General features: G+C 39.3%; 1 protein-coding gene across 7 annotated transcripts in view; it reads right to left on the minus strand.

Moving 5' to 3' along the window:
- DOCK4 (dedicator of cytokinesis 4) overlaps positions 1-22808 on the minus strand; it is a 407219-nt gene that overhangs the window by 95109 nt on the left and 289302 nt on the right. For all 7 annotated transcript variants that reach the window (XM_072764773.1, XM_072764772.1, XM_072764775.1 and 4 more), the window contains exons 23-25: positions 18922-19114; positions 8065-8192; positions 5633-5767 (exon numbers count right to left, since the gene is read on the minus strand). In XM_072764773.1, coding sequence (XP_072620874.1) covers positions 5633-5767; positions 8065-8192; positions 18922-19114 — 456 coding nt within the window. The remainder of the gene's footprint in view (positions 1-5632; positions 5768-8064; positions 8193-18921; positions 19115-22808) is intronic.

Raw genomic sequence — 22808 nt, forward strand, 5'->3', positions numbered from 1 at the left:
CTTTTGCACAGCAAAGGAAACCATTAACAGAACAAAAAGACAACCTACCTAATGGAAGAAAATATTTGCAAATGATATATCTGATAAGGCATTAATATCCAAAATATATAAGTAACTTAACACAACGCAACACCAAAAAAAATCAAACAATGTGATTTAAAAACAGGCAGAGAACCTGAATAAACATTTTTCCAAAGACAACATACAGATCGCCAACAAGTACACAAAAAGGTGCCCAACATCACTCATCAGCAGCAAAATGCAAATCAAAATCACAGAAGGTATCACTTCACACTTGTTTGAATGGCTAAAATCAAAAAGGCCAGAAACAACAAGTGTTGAAGAGGATGTCGGAAAAAAAAAAAAAAAAGAATCCTTGTGCACAGCTGGTGGGAATGTAAATTGGTACAGCCACTGTGGAAACAGCATGGAGTTTCCTCAAAAAATTAAAAACAGAAAATACCATATAATCTAATAATCCCACTACGAGGTATTTACCCAAAGAAAATGAAAACATTAACTTGAAAGAATATATGTATCCTTGTGTTTACTGAAGAATTATTTATAATTTATAATAGTCAAGACACATGTCCTACATGTCTATCAATGAACAAACAGATAAGGAAAAGGTGGTAAATATACATCATGGAATATTATGTAACCATAAAAAGGATGAGATCGTGCCATCTGAGACAACATGGATGGACCTAAGTGAAATAAGTCAGACTGAGAAAGAGAAATACTATATGATCCCACTCACAAACAGAATCGTAAAAAAATAAACAAACATACAAAAAGCAGAATTAGACCTATAAATACAGAGAAGTGATGGTTGCCAGAGGGGATGGGAGTGAAAGGTTAAGCAAAATGGATGAAGGAGGGTGGAAACACAGACCTCCAGTTATGGTATGAGTAAATCACAGGAATAAAAGGCAAAGCGTAAGGAATACAGTCAGTGCATATAAAAACAATGCAATAGTACAGATGGTAGGTACACTTGGGGTGAACACAGCATAAGGCACAACCATGTCCAATCACTAAGTTCTACACCTCAAACTATACAACATTGTTGTCAACTATATTCCAAAAAGATGTCCAATATTTTAACTAACATGTTTTCATCTATAATGTAATTTTTGTTTTTAAAATATTTTAAATGTCCAGGGGCACCTGGGTGGCTCAGTAGGTTGGGCATTTGTCTTTGGCTCAGGTCATGATCTCAGGATCTTGGGATAGAGCCTCTCAGCGAGCTCCCTGCTCAGTGGGGAGTCTGCTTCTTCCTCTCCTTTTGCTGCTCCCCTGTGCACTTGCATGCGTGTGCGCTCTTTCTCCTTCTCTCTCAAGTAAGTAAATAAAATCTTTAAAAAATTTAAGTGTATGTATAAAAACCCAAGACTCAACAATTTGTTAAGAATAAATGAAAACCATTCGTGGCCAAGATTAGCTTTGTTTCAGTGTGGGAATTTACATATACATCGCCTTTAAAACAGTAGGTGTCTCCGTAGCTTGCATCCGTTTTATGTATACGTTGAGTATGGTGGGCATTTCTATCAATAATTGTGAATAACAAGAGTATTAGATGGCTACTGTGGCCCTCATGAAACCTTCTATTATACATATGCACTATTTTTTCCAGAAATTTCTTACAGAATTCTGCATCCCTTTCCCTCTTCTGACCACAAGCCCACAGTGCATGAAAAGTTTAGACAAGTGTATCTTTCTTAGACATGGTCTGTGTCGAGTTGAGTCACCTGCACTATAAATGGTGATTAACTAAATTATCTGCAAAGAAGGAAGCATTTATAAATTGTAAGGAATTCTGGAGTCCAATTAGTTGAGGGTGTGAGCAAATGGCCATATATGCTGCTTTTATTAAAACTGCTTCCACACAGAATTAGATTTTTGAAAGGAACCGATTACAATGGTGTTTTTTTCTTTCTAGCAAGAGAGAGCACTTCAAAGTTTAAAGAACAGTTGGTAAAGGAACAAAAAGTACAATCCTTTTAAATAGCAAAAATAAGGCTACTGTTATCTAGAATTATGATACAGCGGAAGCCAGTCCTTCTGTCAGCTTTATGGGGGGGTAGGGGGCTAGCCATGGTACTTGCCAAAGAACTGGAACACTTCACCATGACACGCTGTGGGAACTGCTTTTACCCACAGTACGTCTACTTATTGTAGGCACTTTTTCTGCAAAGATTGAAAAGTGTTCAATGGAGGACTACCATCTAAATGTCTTGCAGCATAAAATCAAAGGAGCCAAATAATTCAAGTGCATGTTTCCTTTTTTTTTTTTTTTTAAAGATTTCATTTATTCATTCATTCACACACACAGAGAGAGAAGAGAGAGAGGCAGAGACACAGGCAGAAGGAGAAGCAGGCTTCACGCAGAAAGCCCGACATGGGACTTGATCCCAGGTCTCTAGGATCATGACCTCGACTGAAGGTGGCGCTAAACCGCTGAGCCACCCGGGCTGCCCTCAATTGCATGTTTCCTAAGCAAATTTCAATCCGCATACCTTGAGAGAGTTTGGTTTTTCAGGGGAGGTACAACGTGGGTATGCTGGGGTAAGTTTCTTTCTGTGATTTTTCCTAAAATTTAGAACAATGGAAGAATAGTCTGCCTGCCCTATTCCCAACTTCATCTGCAAACCTGATTCACTGCCTTTAAGTCTTCTAATTTGCATTGATTATTACATTGGGAAGGCCTGAGGGCCATGCGTGCATATCCCAGAGAGGTCTGTCACCGACAAAACCTGCCTATGGATAGAAGCAGTCTGAAAAAGGGTTTTAGCTTCTGGCCTCAGGCAGTCTTTATCTGCAGCCAGGATTCACTCTGAGGTTTGCTGGGCCATTATAATTTCAAAACTATGTTAGAGCTGTATTGCCAGGAAGCAGTTAAAACACTGCCATCTAAACCATAATGAAGGAGAACTTTCTCCTGCTTTGGAGAAGATGGGATAGATATATTTTTACCTAATCCTCCTGCTCAGTACCACGTTTAAAACCTCGCTATTACATAGAGAACAAACAGAAAAGTCTGAAGGTGGAGAAAAGACAGCAGTCTGGCCAGGGACCTTGTGATCTGAGGAAGGACATGGTACTGAGTTCTCTGGGTGTTCTTTCTGGTTTGGAGATGCCACACCTGGAGTTGAAGAAGCTGGCCACTCTGAAACACCAACAATTACAAACAACAAAAATCCCCAACACAAGTCTACTCTCTTTGGCCAAAGGATCAGGCAAAGGGTGATTTAGTAAGACAAAACTTTCAGTCATAATGGCTCTACTCCAGTTGAACACCGCAAAAAACTTTGGCCTCATCCACACCGAGTGGGCAGCTTAGACTTCCATGCTTACCAAGCTGTGCAGAGGTGCCCTCATATCTTCCTCAGAGAAAGCCAAATCAGGAACCAGTACTTTCAGGCTCAGTGGTCAGTGTTAGTGAAGACAGTATGGGGAACCGAACTTCTACCTCTGGCCATTAGGAGTTAGCACCCTCCCCCTTCCCCTACCAGTGGTATCACATAAAGCCAGCTAAAACAAGGTTTATATAAGATTCAGAGTCTCATAAGATAAAAATGTCCAGACTTCAATTAAAAATCACTTATTAGACCAAGAACCAGGAAGATCTCAAATTGAGTGAAAAAAGACAATATAAGTCAATACTGAGTAATAGAGTATTAGAATTATCTGGCACAGCTTATGCAAAACTTTGTTTGTTGACTCAAATGTAAAAAACAAAACTGTAAAAGTTTTAGGGAAAAAAACCTGGGAGATAAACTTTAGGATATAGGTCTAGACAAAAGAATTCTTAGACTTGACAGCAAAAGCATGATCCATTAAAGGAAATACTGATAAATTGGATTTCATCAATATTAAAAACCTTTAAAAAGACCTTGTTAATAATCTGGATGAATCTCCAGAGAATTATGCTGAGTTTAAAGAAAAAAAGCTTATTACAAAATGTTATATACTGCATGATTTCAGTTCTACAACATGCTTGAAATGACAAAATTATAAAAATGGAGAACAGATTTGTGATTGTTGGGGTTGAGGTGAAGGTGGAGATGGGAAGGAAGTGGGTTGGATTGTAAAAAGGCAACATGAAGGATCTTTGGGGTGATGGAAATATTCTGTGTCTTGACTGTATTAATGTCAATATCCTAGTTGTGATATCGTCCTATAGTTCTGTAAGATATTACCATTGTGGAAACTGGGTAAAAGCTCTGTAATATTTCTTACAACTCTAATAATTCTTACAACTGCAAGTGGCTACAATTACCACAAAACAAAAAGTTTAATTTAAAAAACATGAAAAGTAAAATAAAATCAACCCCCCAAAACCCCAAACTTCCAAATCCATAATGAACCCCAGGAGTCTTAAGCAACAATGACATGTTTTGAGCATTTACTTTGGATCAAGTAGTGTGCTAAATATGCAAAGCCAAATGTACATCCCACGATGTAGGTACCATTTTTCACATGAAACTGAAAAATCAATTGCTTGCTCCTCTCTTCTTTAAACGAGGCAGTACAGCTATTACACACATCAGGAAGCTTTTCATACTATCTTTAAATTAATTTGTTGAAAGAAAGGGTTTAATTTTGTTTCCCAAACTCAGAGCTTGGTTTCCTCAGGTAAATCTCAGCTCTGAAAGCAGAGAAAATAAAATTCAAAACAACGTGGCCATCCTGAAACAGGAGAACTTGGTAGGAGAGTCAGGGCAGACTTTTTATTTTTTTAGGTAAAAATAAAAATTATTTTCATCAGAGGCTAGGCAAACATTCTTAAGACAGAGGTTCTACTGTGGATGATTTATAGAAAGAATGGCAAACGCTGACATTTTTGTAAATATTTGTGAAAGATATATAGCATCTACTGATTTTTGAAAGAACAGTCATTTCTGATATTTGAAAGAACATTCTTAATCAGATCTAAAAAAAAAAAAAAAAGTCCCATTCTTGGTCAACTGAATGTGAACTTTAAATAGAATCCACCCATCCACCTATCCATCCATCCAACTCTCTCTACAGGCAAACACACACACGTATATATACACATACATAAACTATCAGACACATTATTTCTTAGTATTTTCTAAATCACGTTATATTAGACTCATAAAACTGTGGAGCTTGAAGGGTACTTAGAAATTACCACGTCAAACTTTCTCATTGCATGGCTGAGGAAACTGAGGCCTCCCTAAGTTAAGGTCCTTACTATTCACAGTGAAAAATCCAGAATTAGAATTCAAGGCCCTTGATTCCTGGTTCTCTATTTCACTATTCTCATTTTCTCAAGCAATTTGATGGCTAAAAAGAGAATGAAGAGTTATCAAGAGGACTGGGGACACAGAATCACACATTAATTTAAATTGGGCAAAGTGAGAGCTAATAACAAATTCGGCTTCCTGAAATTAAACATATCTTAACCCAAGATCTTGTAACAAACAGTGCTTATCTTCATTCCCTGGTAAAATGAAAGTAGCTTCATGTGTATTTGAAACAGACATGGGTCACTCCCCCAAGGTCACATTTCCCAGATTCCCATAGCAACCCACCCTCAAAGGGACACAAGCTTTTATAAGCACAACTATGCTCTGTTCCTATACCATTTGCTTTATGATCTTACAGTGACATCCTGGAACTGGAGCCGCATGGCGGAGCCGGACGGCTGAGGTCGACTGGTGATCTCTAATATGGTTCTCAGCAGGATGTCCAGCAGGCTGGCCACTATCACATCTATTTCCTCCAACACAGATTTTTCCTTAAGAGAAAAAAAAATAGAGTTCAAAAAATGGTAGCTTATGTATCAGTCTCTCTTTAACAGAAAAGGGAGGAAAAACCCATATTTCCAAATACAGAATCAAAAAGTCAGGGGACCTGAGAACTTGGATTGGGCCTCACCTATGTCACCTAAGTAAATGACCTTCTTTTCCAGAAAACAAAGGCACAGGGAAGTTCACAGCTCACTGTGAACTCACAGCTCACTCAAGAGTACCTAACGAGGCTGTGCAGTGGACACCTGACACGCAAATGAAAAGGTGAGGTGATGTCCTGGAAAGCACGCCAGGCTTACTCAGAGTAGCGGCTATGCACTGACACGGTGTGTGATGTGATCCAGTCAGTTTGCCTGAGTCTGATTCATCACTTGAAAGTCTCTCTTGGGCCCCAAAGTCCTTAATTCTTTTTTATCGTGCTTACATATACTCTTCTCATCACTTGAGTTGCACAGGTCATTTTCCAGAGCTGTCTTATAAGTGCAGATGACTACTGCTATAAAAATGATTTTTAAAACATTCTCATGTAAGATGAGCAAACAGCATTCAGTGTTAGATGAACACCAAGAGCTCCAGACTAGACGTAAGACCAGTGGCCACGGGGGGCACAGCTCCTCTAAAGCAAAATTAGTACTTGTATCCAAGCTCCTAGGACTTGAGAGAGAAACCCAAATTGCTCTGCACTGACTGTATACGTAGTAGAGCTGGATTCTTATTACATCTGCAGAAGACAAAACTCTGTGTCCAAAGGCTCCCTACCAAGAAGACTGCCATTCCAAAAAGAACCAGCCAAACAAAAATAAAAACTTTTACAAAGTATGGGTTTGAAACAGCTTTTTAGCCAGGGATTTATGATAAACTGTCTTACACTTGCAAGATAACTACCAAGGGTTCCCTTCTACCGCCCAACCCCATGCCCCATCCCCAGGGCAGAGTTTCTGTTCTGAATTCCCTATCAGGTAGGTCCAAAAGCCGACTGTAACTTCCAAACTGACACAAACAGGAAAAATTAAAAAAAAAAAAAAATCTTTTCCACTACTGCTGATACTGGTTTTCAGTTTTCAGCAGCGAGCTATCTCACTTAGCAGAATTACGGTTTGCAAAAACATTCACGCTAGGCATGCGATAGCTATTCTTTACTGAATTACATAGAAAAGTTTCAAAGCAAAACTAGCATTTCCTCCCATCGTCGCTCTTCTCACCAGTCCAGGATCAACCTTGGGGGGCCTGGGATCATGGGGATGGGTAAAAGTCAGTCTTCCCTCCCCAGGCAGGTTTCTCTTAATTGCACTTTTTATACACAGATCTTCTGACCCTTTCCTCTCAAATGCCAACCTGTTCCCATAATGTAGGGCCCTCTCACCACTAATTCCACTGGGGGTGAGTGGGAAGGGGAGGTCCCAGGCCAGCTCACCGCTGAGCCCTTCAGAAGGTGAAGGATCATAAGGATCATAAGGAAGAGTGACAAAGATGGGGAAACTATGTAGCATAGGTCTAGAAGGGAGGCAGAGAAATAAAGGTCCCTGCATTACTCTGCACACGCCGTCAAAGAGGACCATAATGCCAATTCACGGCTGCAACTGACAGAACTAGAACAGGAAATCCCTTCTATGGGAACTTCACATCAGCCCCGTGAGCCATGGACATGCACACTCTAAGAGTTGTCCCCATTTCTAAGTAAGCATGTGATTTTTTTTTCTCTATTTGTCCTGTATCCTCTAATGCAACTATATTGCATCAAGAGTCAGGTACATCCATAGGAATTCCCAAATCCATAACAATTTAGTGATAACTGTTGAGGCTGAGTAATGACTGTAGTGAGAGATACCCTCAGTCTCCTGGAGCTTTCCTGTTTCTCCAACTTCTGCAGGGCAGGGCCCAACGGCCATGGCCAAGCTCAGAGCATCACCATGCAGCCTTCCACAGAATGAGCCCAAAAAGACTTCACTCTGCAGGCAGTAATTTATTCTTGCCACAGAGTATTCATCATATCAAGATTAAAGACACATGTAGGAGGCTTTGAGATTTCTAATTTTTCTCACTGGGTATTCAGTTCTTTCTCGCAATACAAGTTTAGGGAAGCCAGGTTATTTGGGGTTACAGCAATCTTACAAGGTTAAAAAAAATTATTTCAGAGGAAAAAGAAAATGTCCGACCCAGCTGGAAGTAAAAGTTCAGAGTCTCAGAGGGTTACTCTTCAGTGTGGTTTCTCTGAAGACCTTAACATTTTTATTTCCAGAAGCCATTTGATGGGAACTACGTACTATGACCTGTATTTACTTACTGAGCTATTTTTCTTGATGAGACAAAATACGTTGCTTAGGATACGTGCGCACATGATCAGGTCCTTCTGTTCTTGCAGGTGCATATGGAGGTGATGTAACACGACGGGCAGGAGAATGTACCTGGAATCTGGAGAGAGAAGCAACGTTAGTGTCACATCTGTGGAGCCCCACACCAACCTTGCACAAATCCTTATCTACTCTTTAATCTAATTGTAATTGTTAAATGATTAACACAGTTAAAAGGTACATGACTGATATTAAAAAGCAGTGGTTCCTTTCCCCAATCCATGATTCCTGCACTCAAGAGAGGCCTTTGATTCTTGTACTGAAATATTTTTTAAATTGTTTGCTTTACCTCCAAATATCTAAATGGTATGCTTACCCGGCCATTTTCTGATTTTTTCATTGAGATCGACTATTTAATGACTTCTACTGTAGTAGATGAAAATTTAGGTTTTTTTTTTTTTTAACCTTCTTTTCTTCTCCCCAGTCTCACAAAAACAACCCCCCCCCCTCAAAAAAAAAAAACCTATCACAATTTCTGGCTAAATTAATGTTTTGTATTTGCTACCATTCTGATTTCCAGTGCTTTGCACATGACCATGTTTTTGTTTTACTTTTGTTCATCTGTCTTTGAAGGCTTTTGGGAAATTGTTTCTGGTAATTCAAAATTTCCTAATTGTGTGCCTTGCGTTGTCCCTTGATATCTACAAATTTGTGTCCTTCAGCTCTGGAAACTTGCCTTGAAATACTTCTAGGATTGTTTTCTTCTCTCTAGATTTTCTGTTCTCTGGAATTCTGACTACATTTACATCATGAATGTCTTAAACTATCTTCTCTTTTTAAGTACTTTATCATTGTTTTGTCCAACTTCTTTATCTTCAAACTTTTCAATTTTTTAATTTATGCTCTCATGTATTTAATCTCCAAGAATTCTTTCTTATTTGCAAGGCTAGTGTCACAGATGTGCCACCTGTGCTATCACACAGGTCCCTGTGCTCAGAAGGGCCCCACACTTGTTTTCATGCCCTGTGGCTCCTATCATGCAATTCCTAATAATTTTCAAAGAAGAGGCGCTGTATTTTCATTATGCAGCCATTCCTGTTTATTTCTCTGAGTGATATCCTTTTATAACATGTTTCATGGATCTTCTCTCTCTGGGTTAGTCAGAGACGATTTTGTGATATATTTTTTTTCTCCTTGAACTATCTTTTTCTTTCAAGTTCTCTTTTCTGTTTCTTCATTTTGGCCTCTGCTTGCACATTAAAGGTATTTCTACAGTATCTGGTGATTGTTGGTTGTCTTTACAAGTGAGCATTAAAATGCTAACTGGGGAACAAAACACAACAGTGTGCCTTGGCAAGCTTGCGAACTGGTAAAGCTTTACAGCAGGAAGAGTAGGTATCCAGATGTTTCATCAGGAGACCCCCAAATATCAGAATCCAAGATGCCTTTTCTTAGGCTGGCCAGTTCTCTACAGAGAAATCTGCCAATCTCCTCTCTGAGGAGCATGACACCATCATCTTTTAGTCATTTGAAATCAAGAAAGGAAGGGATAGGGGTCTCTCTGTTTAACTGTGAGGTCCCCTTTATGGTGCAGAGCCTAATTCTTGAATTTAGCACTGTCTGATTTCCTGAATCCAGGCATATCTCATTCACTTTCTTTAGGGAGTGAACTTTCCATTTTTGCCTGAATGAAAGGAGAGGACAGGGCAGGGTGCTAACTATTCCTTCTTAGGGCTTTTAAAAATCCAATTTCCATATTTCTAGCACGCTTAATCTGCAGATACCTGGTACTTTCTATTTTCCATAATTTTAAAAAAGTTTATCTTTTTTTTAGTAATCTCTACACTCAATGTGGGGCTTGAACTCACAACCTGAAGATCAAGAGTCACATGCTCTTCCAACTGAACCAGCCAGGTGCCCCTGGATAACTGGTATTTTCAATTCCTGATCCTTTCTGAAACCGTCTTGAGCCATCTGCAGTTCTGAGAAGTAAACTAGTTTGTTCCTGGCTCTACTCCAACTCCACACACCTGTGTGTGTCAGCCTTCTCTTGTCTGCTGTCAGCTGCCACTCAACTTTGTAAAAACTGTTGATATTTACATGTTATCTCCTCTCCCATGCTCCTAAAACTTGTGAGATTACAACATTAAAAAAAAAAAAAACTTTACCGACCAAAGATACAAAAATGCTTTTTACAACTTCAGTCAATCAATTCTAGCAATAGGTAAAATACATACTACTTCACGAGGAGATAAGGTTTATCTTAAAAGCAAGGTTGTTAAACATCTGAAAATCATACTTGTATACTTTCATCAGGGAAGAGAGATAAATAGAGCTGATTCTTGTTACTCATGCTAGGTAAGTTCGAACAAGTCACTGGGAACAATGAAACAGCAAATAATGAATCATTTCTCCTAGGAGAAATATACATACAAATATGATACATATCCCACATAGATAACACTGTTAAATCCTAAAAACAACTCATCCAGTTAGATTCTATTTTATTTAACAAAAGATAAAAAGACGTTCAGAAGTGGTAAGTGAGTTGTCTGAGGCCACTCTACTAAGAAGGGCCAAAGGTGGAAATCAAACTATCAAATGGCCCCAGAGCTGGAGCTTCTTGCACTGCACTGCACTGCCCCCTACTGCTCCATCCTCTAGTTATCCCTGTAAGAGAGTGGAAAGGAAGGCAGAGCATTGCCTTGTTTGATCTCAGCTGGGAGTGTCTGCATTCTGCTACTCAAATTTTTCACTGCTCTTTGCATGTCCATGAATGAATGTGAGAGTGTCACATGTATTGATTTTGAGCTTACAAATACATTTTAGTAACTGAACCCATAACTAGTGAGTTTTGACTTGACTGTACAAGTATCATTCCTTCATCAACGCAAAGTCTTATATTTATCCCGTTTGTCATTAAACTGGTATTTGAAATAATAAAGTAACTTATTCGGTATGTAGTTCAATATTCTGGAAAAGAAACAAGTAAGCATGCTTATTGTCCTGAGTGTTTGCTTTTCAATAGGATGTCATATGCACAAAACTATTATCTATTACGTGCCCATCATGGTCATATATTTGTGCATATGCCCACTTGCAAATGCCCTAGCCTCTTTCCTTGATCTGCTTGGAATTTTAAAAGATGTCAACTGTACAACAATTTAGATGAATTATTCTTGATTTATTAAAACCCATGTGTCTTATAAATAGTTGCATAAATTATAATTCAACTTGACCCACTCAAGAAAAAAAATGGATAGCTTAAATAACACTATACCTACTACAGAAACTGAACTTGTAGTTAAGAACCTTTTCACAAGAAAAATTCCAGGCACAGATGATTTCTGCAAATTCTGTAAAGCTTATGGAAGAAATCAAGTCTACAAAAATTCTCCCAGAAAATAGAATGAACAGAGAACACAACTAACTCTCTTTATGAGGCCAGCATTGATGCCAAAATTAGTCAAAGATATTATGAGACAAGAAAGCTATAGACTGCTATCTCTCATAAACACAGATGAAAAAAATCCTTATAAAATTTTAGAAAAATGAATCTAGTTTTATATATATATATTTTATATATATTTTATATATTATATTATATATAATTATATAATTATTATATATTATATAATTATTAATATATATTAATTAATATATATTAATATATTATATAATTATTATATATAATTATTATATAATATATTATATATTTTTTATATATTTTATTTATATTTTATATATATATTTTATATATATATAGTTTTATATAGTTTTATATATATATATGTCCATATATATATAAATATATAATTTTTTTTTTTTTTTTTTTTTTTTTTTTTTTTTTGGAAAACAAACAGATCTTCTATTTGCAGTCGTCACTGGGGCCGTCTCTTGTTGCTTATCTGTTTGCTGGCCTGCTCCCCCAGCTGCATGGCCAGACGCAAGGCCTTGATGACATCTTGCAGGGCTGAGAAGTGCTTGGCCCGCTGGATCACGACAGACTCTGCCCCGTTCACGAAGGTCTCCAGGTCATGATTGAATAGAATTTATCATGAAGGCAAGTTTCATATAACATTTGAAAGTCAATCCATCAATGTTAATTCACCACATTAACAGATGTAGAAAAAAATGTACAAAATTTAGCATCCATTCTTGATAAAAAAACTATCAGGAAGCTAATAATGGAAGGTAATTTCCCAAATTGATAATGAGCATTAATGAAATGCCTACCTTTAGCTAATATTAATACTTAACAGTAAAAGATTGAATGCTTTCTTTTTAAGATCAAAATGAAGGCAAAGATGGTCAACCAACAACTCGGTTCAACACTATAGTGGATTCCTAGCCAGTATAAGATATTTCCATAGGTAAAAGAATATACGATTCTGAATCCTAACAAAAATCATAGGGAATGCAAAATATTCATACCTGGGAAAGTGCTATTAATCAGTGTTCGCATGATTTCTCTTATTGGTTTACCAACACAAAGGGGTTTGGCCTCAAGTTTACTATTACAACAAACCACACAAGGTACAGGCCATTCCTCACAAGGCAACACAGAACATTAAAATCCAAACTTGTGAAATAATTCATTGCAGGCTTCCTTTAAACTGTAAGTCTGACCAGGAAACTTAAGTAATCATTTAAAAATCAATCACTTGACAAAAAGAACCAAGAAAAAGAATCCACAAAATTAAATGACAGGAGTCACTGCCTAGTGATGATTAATTAGAAAGGAAGATAAAGCTTATCGGATGTGTTCCTGCAGCCAGCAGAATTTGATTTCTAAAAATTCAGTTTGCAACCAACTGTTAAGAGAATATCTACTGCAAAAAAAGTGAGTAAGGTAGACAAATAATTCGTGTGTGGTGTGCATAAAAAGAAATATAAGACTACCTAAACTGCAGATTTGCTTTTTCTCCATTACTAGGGCAATGTCAGCCAATGCAAATGATACAGTCGGTGGGTAAATGCCAAACAAGCTGACTGGTTAAAATGCTAATTCTTACCTTTAAAAGGAAACACCTGGACTCATCAAGCAAGCTCCACCCCCACACCCCAAAAAAGAAGAAATCCACTTTGAACAGATACCAACTTTCCAAACATTTAACAATAGAATCAGTTATGCAGTTTCTGTCCTTGAAAGGGTCAGCACACTCATATTCCACATCTCAGGCAAAGCTTGCTGTATTATGTATCTCATTGAGTGTATAAAGGAGTGACTCTCATTTACTTTTTATTTTGTCTGTACACACTTGAGTGAATAAAGCCAGCTCCCATGAGTAATTCTCAATGGGTGTGGGGCTAGGAAGGAGGAGAAGCAGCTATGAAATGCTGCTAGATTTCCTGCTGAGGTTAATCTTGAAGAAAGTCAGAAACTGGTCTTTACCTCCTCTACTAACCAAGACTTAGATGAGGATCCTTGAAGTCAGCCTCTGTCCATAGAGGAGTGAGGTCTGGGAGTCCTGCGGTGCCATGCAGGGTTGCCAGCCACTCTCTACAATGGGCGACGCAGGCTGGACACCAGCAGGGCCACCTCCGTAGCTGCTCCCAGGCAGCCTCAGGAGCGGGGGGATTATAAAGCAGGTGAGCAGAGCTGCAGGCTGCAGAGAAGCAGCAGCAGGGCAGAAAACCTGAAATCGGAGCTTGGTTGGGCCCTGGTGATCAAAGCCACCGGCACCTGAAATGCCAATGCCACAGACAGCAACAAAACCGGCAAAGGAGCCTTTCACATGCTGGAGGACAGACAACACTCCGAATGGAAAGGACGGCTGACTATGCAGGGGCTCTATTCCCATGCAGACAATGTCAGGATCACAGAGGACAATGACAGGAGAGGCCGAAGGATGGCCTGGCTGTGGCTCATAGAGCTCACTCACTGTATTTAATCCCACCCTGGGTGCCTCCACCACGGGGCGCCTTCCTACAGCAAAATAGATGCTATGAACACTTGCTACATTTTTCCACTGAGCTTTGCTTCTGCTCTGGGCCTCCCACAGCCCAAGCTGTTCTGTTGTCATATTTGTGCTCATCCTGAGCTCAAAATTCACTTTTCCAGTAAGATTTCTTTATACAGATCATGTATTTACTTATTGGTGCTCTATCCTGATCCTGAATGTATGACCCAGCAGTACACAGTATTCATTCAAGAAACCTCTACTGAACACCTACTATGCACCAGGCCCAGTTCTGGAAGCTGGAGAGATCACGGTCATCAGGATAGATAAAACCCCTGCCCTCTGAGGTTTTCCTTCTGGAGCGAGGGATGAAGACAGACTTTAAATGACTAAAACCCAATTCTTTATTCAGTTACAGACGTGTCAGGTCATCCAAGAAGCAAAACGCAAAGTGAGTATGAGAGAGAGAACTGAGCGAGCAGGGCAGAGAGGAGATGCTTGGGAAAGTGAGGGTTAAACTGAGCCCCCAGCAGGTGAATCGGGATCACCCGGGATGGGAGGGCGAGGAGCAGGAGAGCAGGGGTTCAAGCAGAGTGAAGCATAAAGACATGGGACCAGGCAGGTGGGCAGGGCAAGGTCACGGGGCCTGAAAGACCAAGTCTGTTCTGTGTCCTCAAAACAGAGCACAAGCAGGGGATGCGAGCAAGGGAGCTGGGGGTGACATCACCTGGTGTGAGTTCCAGAAAGGATGGGAGAAAGGAGAGGGACGCAAGTATGGACCTGAGGGAGCGCAGGCAAGGCGGCAGTGTGGAAGGGCCCCGTGCGTGGCAGGCAGGCGGGGGGCCGGGGGTGGGGGAGGCAGATGTGAGATGCTGTGGAGGCCCCAGAGTAGTCCAAGAGAGGTGGGGATGAGGACAGAAGGGGGGGAGGTTTGCAAGGACAGCTCCGAACTTTCTAGGGTTTGGTGCTGCCATATACTGAGATGGGAGGAGCGGGCCTGGAGGGAAAGGCTTTCAAGTGCTCCCCAGTAATGTGCTTGCTCACGCCAATCAGCATTGGAAAATTTGGAAAAAAGGTAAGAAAACTGCTTAAATTGGGCCTCGATGTTTGCATTTGTTTTCACACAGATCAAGCTCGGAGTAGCAACTGTCTGCACCATACTCTATGTTCTGAGAAATGGGAACTGGCAAGAACTAAGTACTTGATCTTTGACTGATTATGTGTCCAGCTGATGCCCTGTTGTGCCCTTATCTCTACTTTAACTTGTCCTAGTTTAGATTTATAATTTTAAATTGGGAAAGTGTCATTTGTACCATCCTCCTGGCTAAGATGTATATAGTCACATAAGTGCAGCACTCTGAGTCTCATTCTTTAAAACTTTCGATCGATAAATAAAACTCCTAGATTTCCAAGTGTTTTTTTTTTTTTTTCCTTTTTTAACCTTCTTACATGCAGGTTATCCATCTGAGGGTAGACAGACTAATGGTCCTCCAAAGAAGTCCATGCCTTAATTCCTAGAACCAGTGAGTATGTAATGGCAAAATGGACTTTGCGTAAGTGACTAAGGGTCTTGAGATGATGAGATTATCTGGGATTATCTAGATCGGCCCAGTGTAAACATAGGGGTCCTTACAGGTGAAAGAGGAGAGACTGCTGAGTCAGAGAGAGAGAGCTGGCGATGCTCCACTGCAGGTTTTAAAGATGCAGGAGGTGGCCAGAGGCCAAGGAGTGCAGGTGTAAAAGGCAAGAAAACAGATCTCTCCTAGACCCTCCACAAAGAAATGCAGCTCTGCGGACTCCTTAATTTTAGTGGAGGGGGAAGCATTTTGAACTGCAGCGCTACTGAACTGTAAGAAACAAAATTTATGTTGTTTTAAACCATTACACTTGCAGTGACTGTTACAGTACCAACAGAAAACTAGTACCCCCAAACTGTATCTGAACAGGGTCTGATTTCATCAAATTTTGGTGATGCCATTCAATTCTCTAGGTTTATAGTTTCAAGGTATGTTTTAACCCATTCTCTATCATTCGGTTACAGTTACTTCTGGGGATATAAGATAAAACTGGGGCATCCAAATACCCTAAACCAAACCAAACCTTTCCTCTGTTTTAAGAAGTGTGTGTGTACATGCCCCCCCCCCCTTTTTTTCTTAATTACAGGCCAAAAACGTTAGACTTAAATTCTTTTACCTGTTGTTGGCGGTGGCCAACAACAGGAATTCCTTTTAATTCTTTGTATCCCTCTCCCCGACGCCCTTAGCTATAGTTTTATATTGTCCTTCTTCTTCTCCCTCTAGCTAGACAAAATCAGCCTAAGTTTGTGAGATGTAGGGATCTACATTCTCCTCTTAATCACAACCTAACACATCCTATCCTGTCCTTTGATACTATCTATGGAGCCTACTATTTGCACTGCACATCTTCCTTTCCTCTAACATCTCATATTTCAACTGGACAATACAGATAGGCTCCATCTATCATCTAAGTCCATAGTTTCCAACTTGGAATTTTGGAGTAGTTACTAGAAACACTCTCCAGGTTTCCCTAATGCTAGTGTTGGTGATCAGGTAATTTAAGCAGAGCATAGTTGGCGACTTGGGAAGCTCTCAGGTAAATTTGCTGTTTTCTTTCCATGAAGACAACCTGTTTCCGATATGCCTTGCCATTTATATGTAAGTTTCTGTTTTCTCCAGTGGTGAATCACTCAACGTCAAGCCAAACCTCATCCTGGGGCAGTGATGGAGGTCTTTCCTTTTACTAGATCTGTATGCTTCTAGGTGTCCCATTGATCAGGAGCTGCTTCTGCTTCTCCAGAAGGTTATGTTTCTCCATAATCGTCCTCCATGGGGAATGTCGCACATAACACAAGAGGCAGGTTTCCCCTTCTCCTCCTCCTCCTCTGCAGCACAGTGACACAGTCACCAACCTCCCAACATGGCCTCTGAGCCTCTCCTCCACATCACCAGTAGAGACACTCCAACATCCACATTTCCTGGGTCTCTTGAGTCCATTCACCCCCACCTCAAGACATAATCTCACCACCTCCCACAAAGACCCAATTACTTTTCTCCTGGATTCAAACAACTTCTTCTCTTTGTGTCTCCTTAGTCCTGATTTCTGTACCACCAACTAAACATCAGTAATCAGTAAGAACTGAGTCCACAGACAGAACACATTTCAGAGAGGCATATGATGAACACAATCCCTTCAGGTAATTTCTTTACCTTTGAGAACAATTTTCATGATCTACGTTGTTCTTTTGGTGTTAGACTTTAACAAAGAATTAACTGGCCAGTGAGGGAGAAATATGGCAGAAACAACCAATTCCTCTGAGATGAGGTGAACTTTTCTTGATTTGGTGAAAGCAAAATTGGTGCTCTAGTTACACCAGGTACCTGGCCTGGACCTCTACCCCCTACGCTTTGCACCTCTGTTCCTAACCCTGGGTCACTGCAGAAGAACCTCCATGTCTCTGAGGAGCAGAGTTTGAAAACCACTGCAAGAAACATCTTTACTCCAGGATGAGATGTTTTCCTGGGGAGAAATTAGAAGGTTTGAAATTTCTTTTATTCACTTAAGTATTATTTCAGGGAAAAAAAAAAAAACCAAAACAAACCATAAACAAAGTCTATCAACAGGAGGAAGAAAAAATTAACCATGATAGATTTGTTCAGAGTGGAACGCTATCCAATAATAATAAAAATAATAAAAGGACTAGAGCTGTATCTAGTAGCTTGGATAAATATAAAAGTATAATATTAGTCAAAAAGAAGCACTCTAGGGACGCCTGGGTGGCTCAGGGGTTGGGCGGCTGCCTTCGGCTCTCCTGCAAAGAGCCTGCTTCTCCCTCTGCCTATGTCTTTGCCTCTCTCCCTCTCTCTCTCTGTGTCTCTCATGAATAAATAAATAGATCTTTTTTTTTTTTTTTAAAAGGAGCACTCTATAGAATGTCATACAACATAATATCGTATAAAGACTAAATGGTGAAAGACATTTGAAAAGATGAAAAAAATATTTTTATAGATTTGTAATAAAGGCATAGAAAATAGAAACAGGTGTCTCTGACAGTGGGAATTTCTCTGAAATAAGTAAGTACACGCAGGAGGGTCTAAATATATCTCTAATGACAAATTTCTTAATAAAAGACCTAGAGCAAATATCTGGTATTGTTGAGATTTAATGATTTACTATCTTATACTCTACTCTTGTCTGTATGTTTAAAAGGTTTTACAATAAAATACTGTAAAAAAAAAAAAAGCTTTGCTACATTTGAAATGCTATTTCAAAAATATTATATACACATATGTATTCATGTGGAAAGATAATTTTCAATAGAGTCAATTTTTAAAAGTTTATTTGGTGATAGTGATAGAAACTTCTTAAAATAAACTTTAAAATGAGGCTGGTACTTTATTTCAGGAAAAACTAGAAGAAAACAAAAGGCAATGGGATTTAATAACAGATATTATGATAAAATCAACTTAGTAACTGGTCATTTGCTACTAGGATAAAATAAAAAATGATAACACATCAAAACTTTCACTCAGTTTCAGAACATAAATCGATGGAAACATTTTAAGAACAAAACAAACAAACAAGGATCAGGTCCCTGTAAACATTCTCTGAATGTAAATGTTAAATTTTATTGAACCAAAAAAATGAAATCTATAACAAGAAAATAAGCATGCCTGATATCACAACTAGTTTGTGATTAGAATCAATTTAATCATTAGGGTTTTCATTCTTTCTGGAAATAAAGCTTTAATAGCCATACCACTGTATTTGGCTACTAAATAAATTCATCCTACTATCCAAATACACAATGCTTCTGAGAAAAGAATTTTCTGTTTCCTCTTTCTCATTGCTTCTGCTGAACTATGACTACTGCAGGTAAGTAATGGCTTTCCAGAAACATTGTTTCTGGAAAGAGACTCATCACCCTACCTGGATTGGTGTAAAGCTGGCTTTCCACGGTTTTGCCGATGCACTGCAGTTTAACGGCCTGAAGGGAGTCATCTACATGTACGATGGTCGGCAGACTGCCCAGGGTGTCCTGCACCAAGTTGGCCACTTCCCTGACATCAAAGAGCTTCAACAGTTCTGAGTACACAGCTGGAAAGGAGCTCAGAAACACAGCCTTAAAAGGAAGAAATGTAAATCAACTCCAATATGCACCCAGAGAAATCTGCTATAAAATGTCAATGAATTTAAGACTGTGACAAATAATTGTGAATGATTAAAAAAAATGAACGTAAAACATTTCTGGTGCCTAAAGCTAAAAGGCTGCAATTTTTTAAAAAGTGTAGCAAATTAGAACAGTATTTTTAAATGTGCCAGGGTGCAATATAATAAAACTGAGAATTTCTGGAAAATCACTGACATTAGCAAAATGATTGGCAAAAAAATCCCACAGAATCAGCAAAATGCAGCATGATCGAATGGAAAGAATGCTCAACCAAGACCTGGAATGCAGTCACTTATAGTTCATTTCTTTTTGGAGAAGGTTTCTGAAGAGCTCATATAAATCTCATTTACCTTTAAGAAACCAAACACACTGATTCCCAAAAGCACTGAAGTTATGGTTAAAGAAAGAAACGAGACAGAGACTCAGTAGACCTAGATTGTATATCCTACTAGCTTTGCTACTAATCAACTCTGTGACCTCAGGTCATTTTAGCCTCTTGGGTTTCAGCTTTATCACCGGTAAAATGAAAAGATTATTATAACTAACCTTTAGGTTGTTTTGAGATTTATTGTAACCCCAGAACTGTGTGTACTCAGAACAATATTCTTTATGTAAGTGAAGAAACCTGATAATCATTTTTTAAGGAAAAAAAAAAAAGACGCCAGTATTAAATCCTAAGGGGCACAAACTGGGCTGGGATTGTACATCAAAACAAACCTAGTCTTTTAAATTCCACAAAAGGAGGGCAATGGAAGGAAGCATCAACCAGCCTCAAGTCTATGAAGTGGGGGAAGGAGGCACATGTTTCTAATATGCTGATATTCAAGCACTAGCTGGCTTACCAATGAGACCTGACACCAGCAGAAAGTAGGTCGAGTGTACATGTGCTGATGATTCAAACGCAGACTCAAATTCAAATTCATGGGTTTTGGCATTTATCTATACAGCAGCAGCAAAAATATCTAGAAGAGCCAAGACCTGTTTTTGATGCCAGAACCATCAAAATGCTTCAGGTGCTACAACTGACAGCTATGCTCTCCTTGACTCTTAGACATTATAGATTTACTTGAATGCATTTAAAATTAATAACTTGGTATTCTCTGTTAAAGACGATATTTATATAACCTTCATTTCATCTGCAAAGAGCTGAGTCATACAGATGAAGTTAAAAAAAAAAAAACAATAAAATGAGCCCAGCTGATTACTGAAAAGGCAACTATGCTGATTTTCCTGAGGAATCTTTTCATTTATCCATTAATTCTTTACTTATAGCTCTTCAAAAAAGCATGTGAATGTGCCTGAAGTGGAGACACATGTATTAAAAAGGATAAAGGAACAAGCACCTTGTGATAAGGACAGAGAGACAGCTGAACCAAGCTATCTAAAGGATTTTCATTGCAAATAAAAAGAAAAGCCTACATTTGTTTTGACCTTCCCGATAACCAAGACAAATAGATAAAGGTAATTATTAGGAACTTGGGGCAGGGTCTTGGGCCTCAACTCCTTCTGACATTCCTCTTCTGCTCTGAGGGATCCAGGATAGGTATCTATCTGTGGAAGGGAAACCAAGAGCCACAGCTCCAAGAGCTGAGTGAAATGGCAGTTCTGTTGGGGCAGGGATCCCAAAGACAGAGTCATGAGTGAGCTGGGCTTAGGGCATCCCGGTAGAACCACGGGGGCCAGATCTGTGGGGGCACTAGAAACGGATTCAATGTGAAGGTTTTCTGGGATGGTTACTCTGCCTCCAGAAGACAAAAATTGCCCTGAGTTGTAGCCTACAGGGAAAACCATGCAGAGGAGAGCAAGGGAACCAGGTTTTTGTCTTTAAGGCAATTTAATAGTAAAATTCAGACTAGTGGGTTTCCTTGGCTCTGGGTGTGATAGAATTCTAAGATGACTCCCAAGACTTTTTCCCCCTAGCGCTGTTCCTAGGACTTTGTTATATTACATGGCAAAAGCAACTTGGCAGGTATAATGAAGGTTACTAATGAGTTGATCTTAAAATATGCAGATTATTCATATGGGGCTGTCCTACTGACATGACCCTTCCAAGCAGAAGTTTTCTCTAGCTCATGGTGGGAGAACTGAGAGAGATCTGAAGCATGAGAAGGATCTGACCTACTGTTGCTGGCTTTGAGGATGGAGGGGCCACATACCGAGGAATGTGTATGGGCTCTAGAAGTGAGAAGGCCTCTCCCCTCTCCCAACGCCTCGCTGATAACCAGCAAGGAAATGGGAATCTCAGTCTTATGAACACAAGGAAACTGTTTCCTACCAAAGGCCTGGAAGATTCTGAAAGTGAATTCTTCCCCAGGACCTCCAAAGAAGCCATCAAGGCCAACACTTGGATTTTGGCTGTAGGAGATCCCAAGCAAAAAATCCACCCTACTCTCCTGATCTACAGAACTGTGAGCTAATAAATGGATGTTATATAAAGCCATTAAGCCCGCGGTTATATGTTAGGCAACAAGAGAAAAAAATCACACACAGTGTCAATCAGATTAGTGACACCTTCCTTCTTAGAAAAGAGAGCTATGAAGGTGTGGGGTCAAGAGGGGACTTGGAATAAGCAAAGTGTAAAGTATTCCCCACTCTCCCAAAATACAGAGAGACTAGGAAGTCCTCTTTGCTTAATAAAGAAAACTAACCACTTCATCATTTTAGATGAAGTCTTTTAGGATCAAACTAAAAGAAAATCATCATATCACGTGGGCTCATATTCTCAGTTCAGGGCAACTACTGAGATGCAGTGGAAACATAACTTAAGGAAAAAGAATATTTCTCTAACATTATAGAAGGGAAAAATAAAAACCTTTTGAGTCCCTAGGAAGGCATGTCATTGAGAAACCATGACTTATGGTTACTCCTAAAAGTAAGAGAATATTTTTCAGATGTGAATTAGGTAAGTTTGTCCCTTTAACCAGTAAAGGTTTAAGATTAAAAAAGAAGTCTCAAATATAATAGCTTTTATAAAAGTAGTGAGTTACTGAGAACTTTTATTTAAAGGAATACATAAGTAGCTTGTTGGATTATCCTTTTCAAATATCAACTGCTGGAAGTAGGGTTTAGCTAGTGGGCAATGTGACTTTCAGGTATCTGGCAAGTTCCTTAAGTGCAGTGATTGCACTATTGGCAATAGAGCCCAAAATGTCATTTAAAGGGCCTGAGTTGTATCCTTGCCCAGATGTAAGATCCGTCCACTTGTGTAAAGAAGAGATTAGCAAGAATAGCCCCCAAAAGTGAGAAAAAGCACAGTGCTGCTATTGGAAGGTTGGTACATTTCTGCTGTTTTACCATTCTATGTAATGCCTTCCAAATGTCAAATGGCACTAAATTATGATGATACTCTAAGGGATCTAGTTTTGTCTCTAATCTCCCATTTCTTTCCCCTAATTCTCGGTGATTATCAATCTCTACTCTCCAGGGGATGGCAGCAAAGAGGCTGCTTCTCCATCTGACAGGCTTTTAACCAAGTCATTAGAACTCAAAGTATATCAAAAGGATTAAGAAAATGTAGAGTAGATATTGAGACCAATTGCTCAGAACACTTCAAGGCCAACACTTCAAGCCACTTGGAAAGTGGCTAAATCCCGTTCTCAAACAGAACATGTGGAGCTACTTCAGGTAACGGCATGTGGCAACAGCC

This window comes from Vulpes vulpes, chromosome 7 (assembly GCF_048418805.1).
Source record: "Vulpes vulpes isolate BD-2025 chromosome 7, VulVul3, whole genome shotgun sequence".
NCBI classification, from domain to species: domain Eukaryota; kingdom Metazoa; phylum Chordata; class Mammalia; order Carnivora; family Canidae; genus Vulpes; species Vulpes vulpes.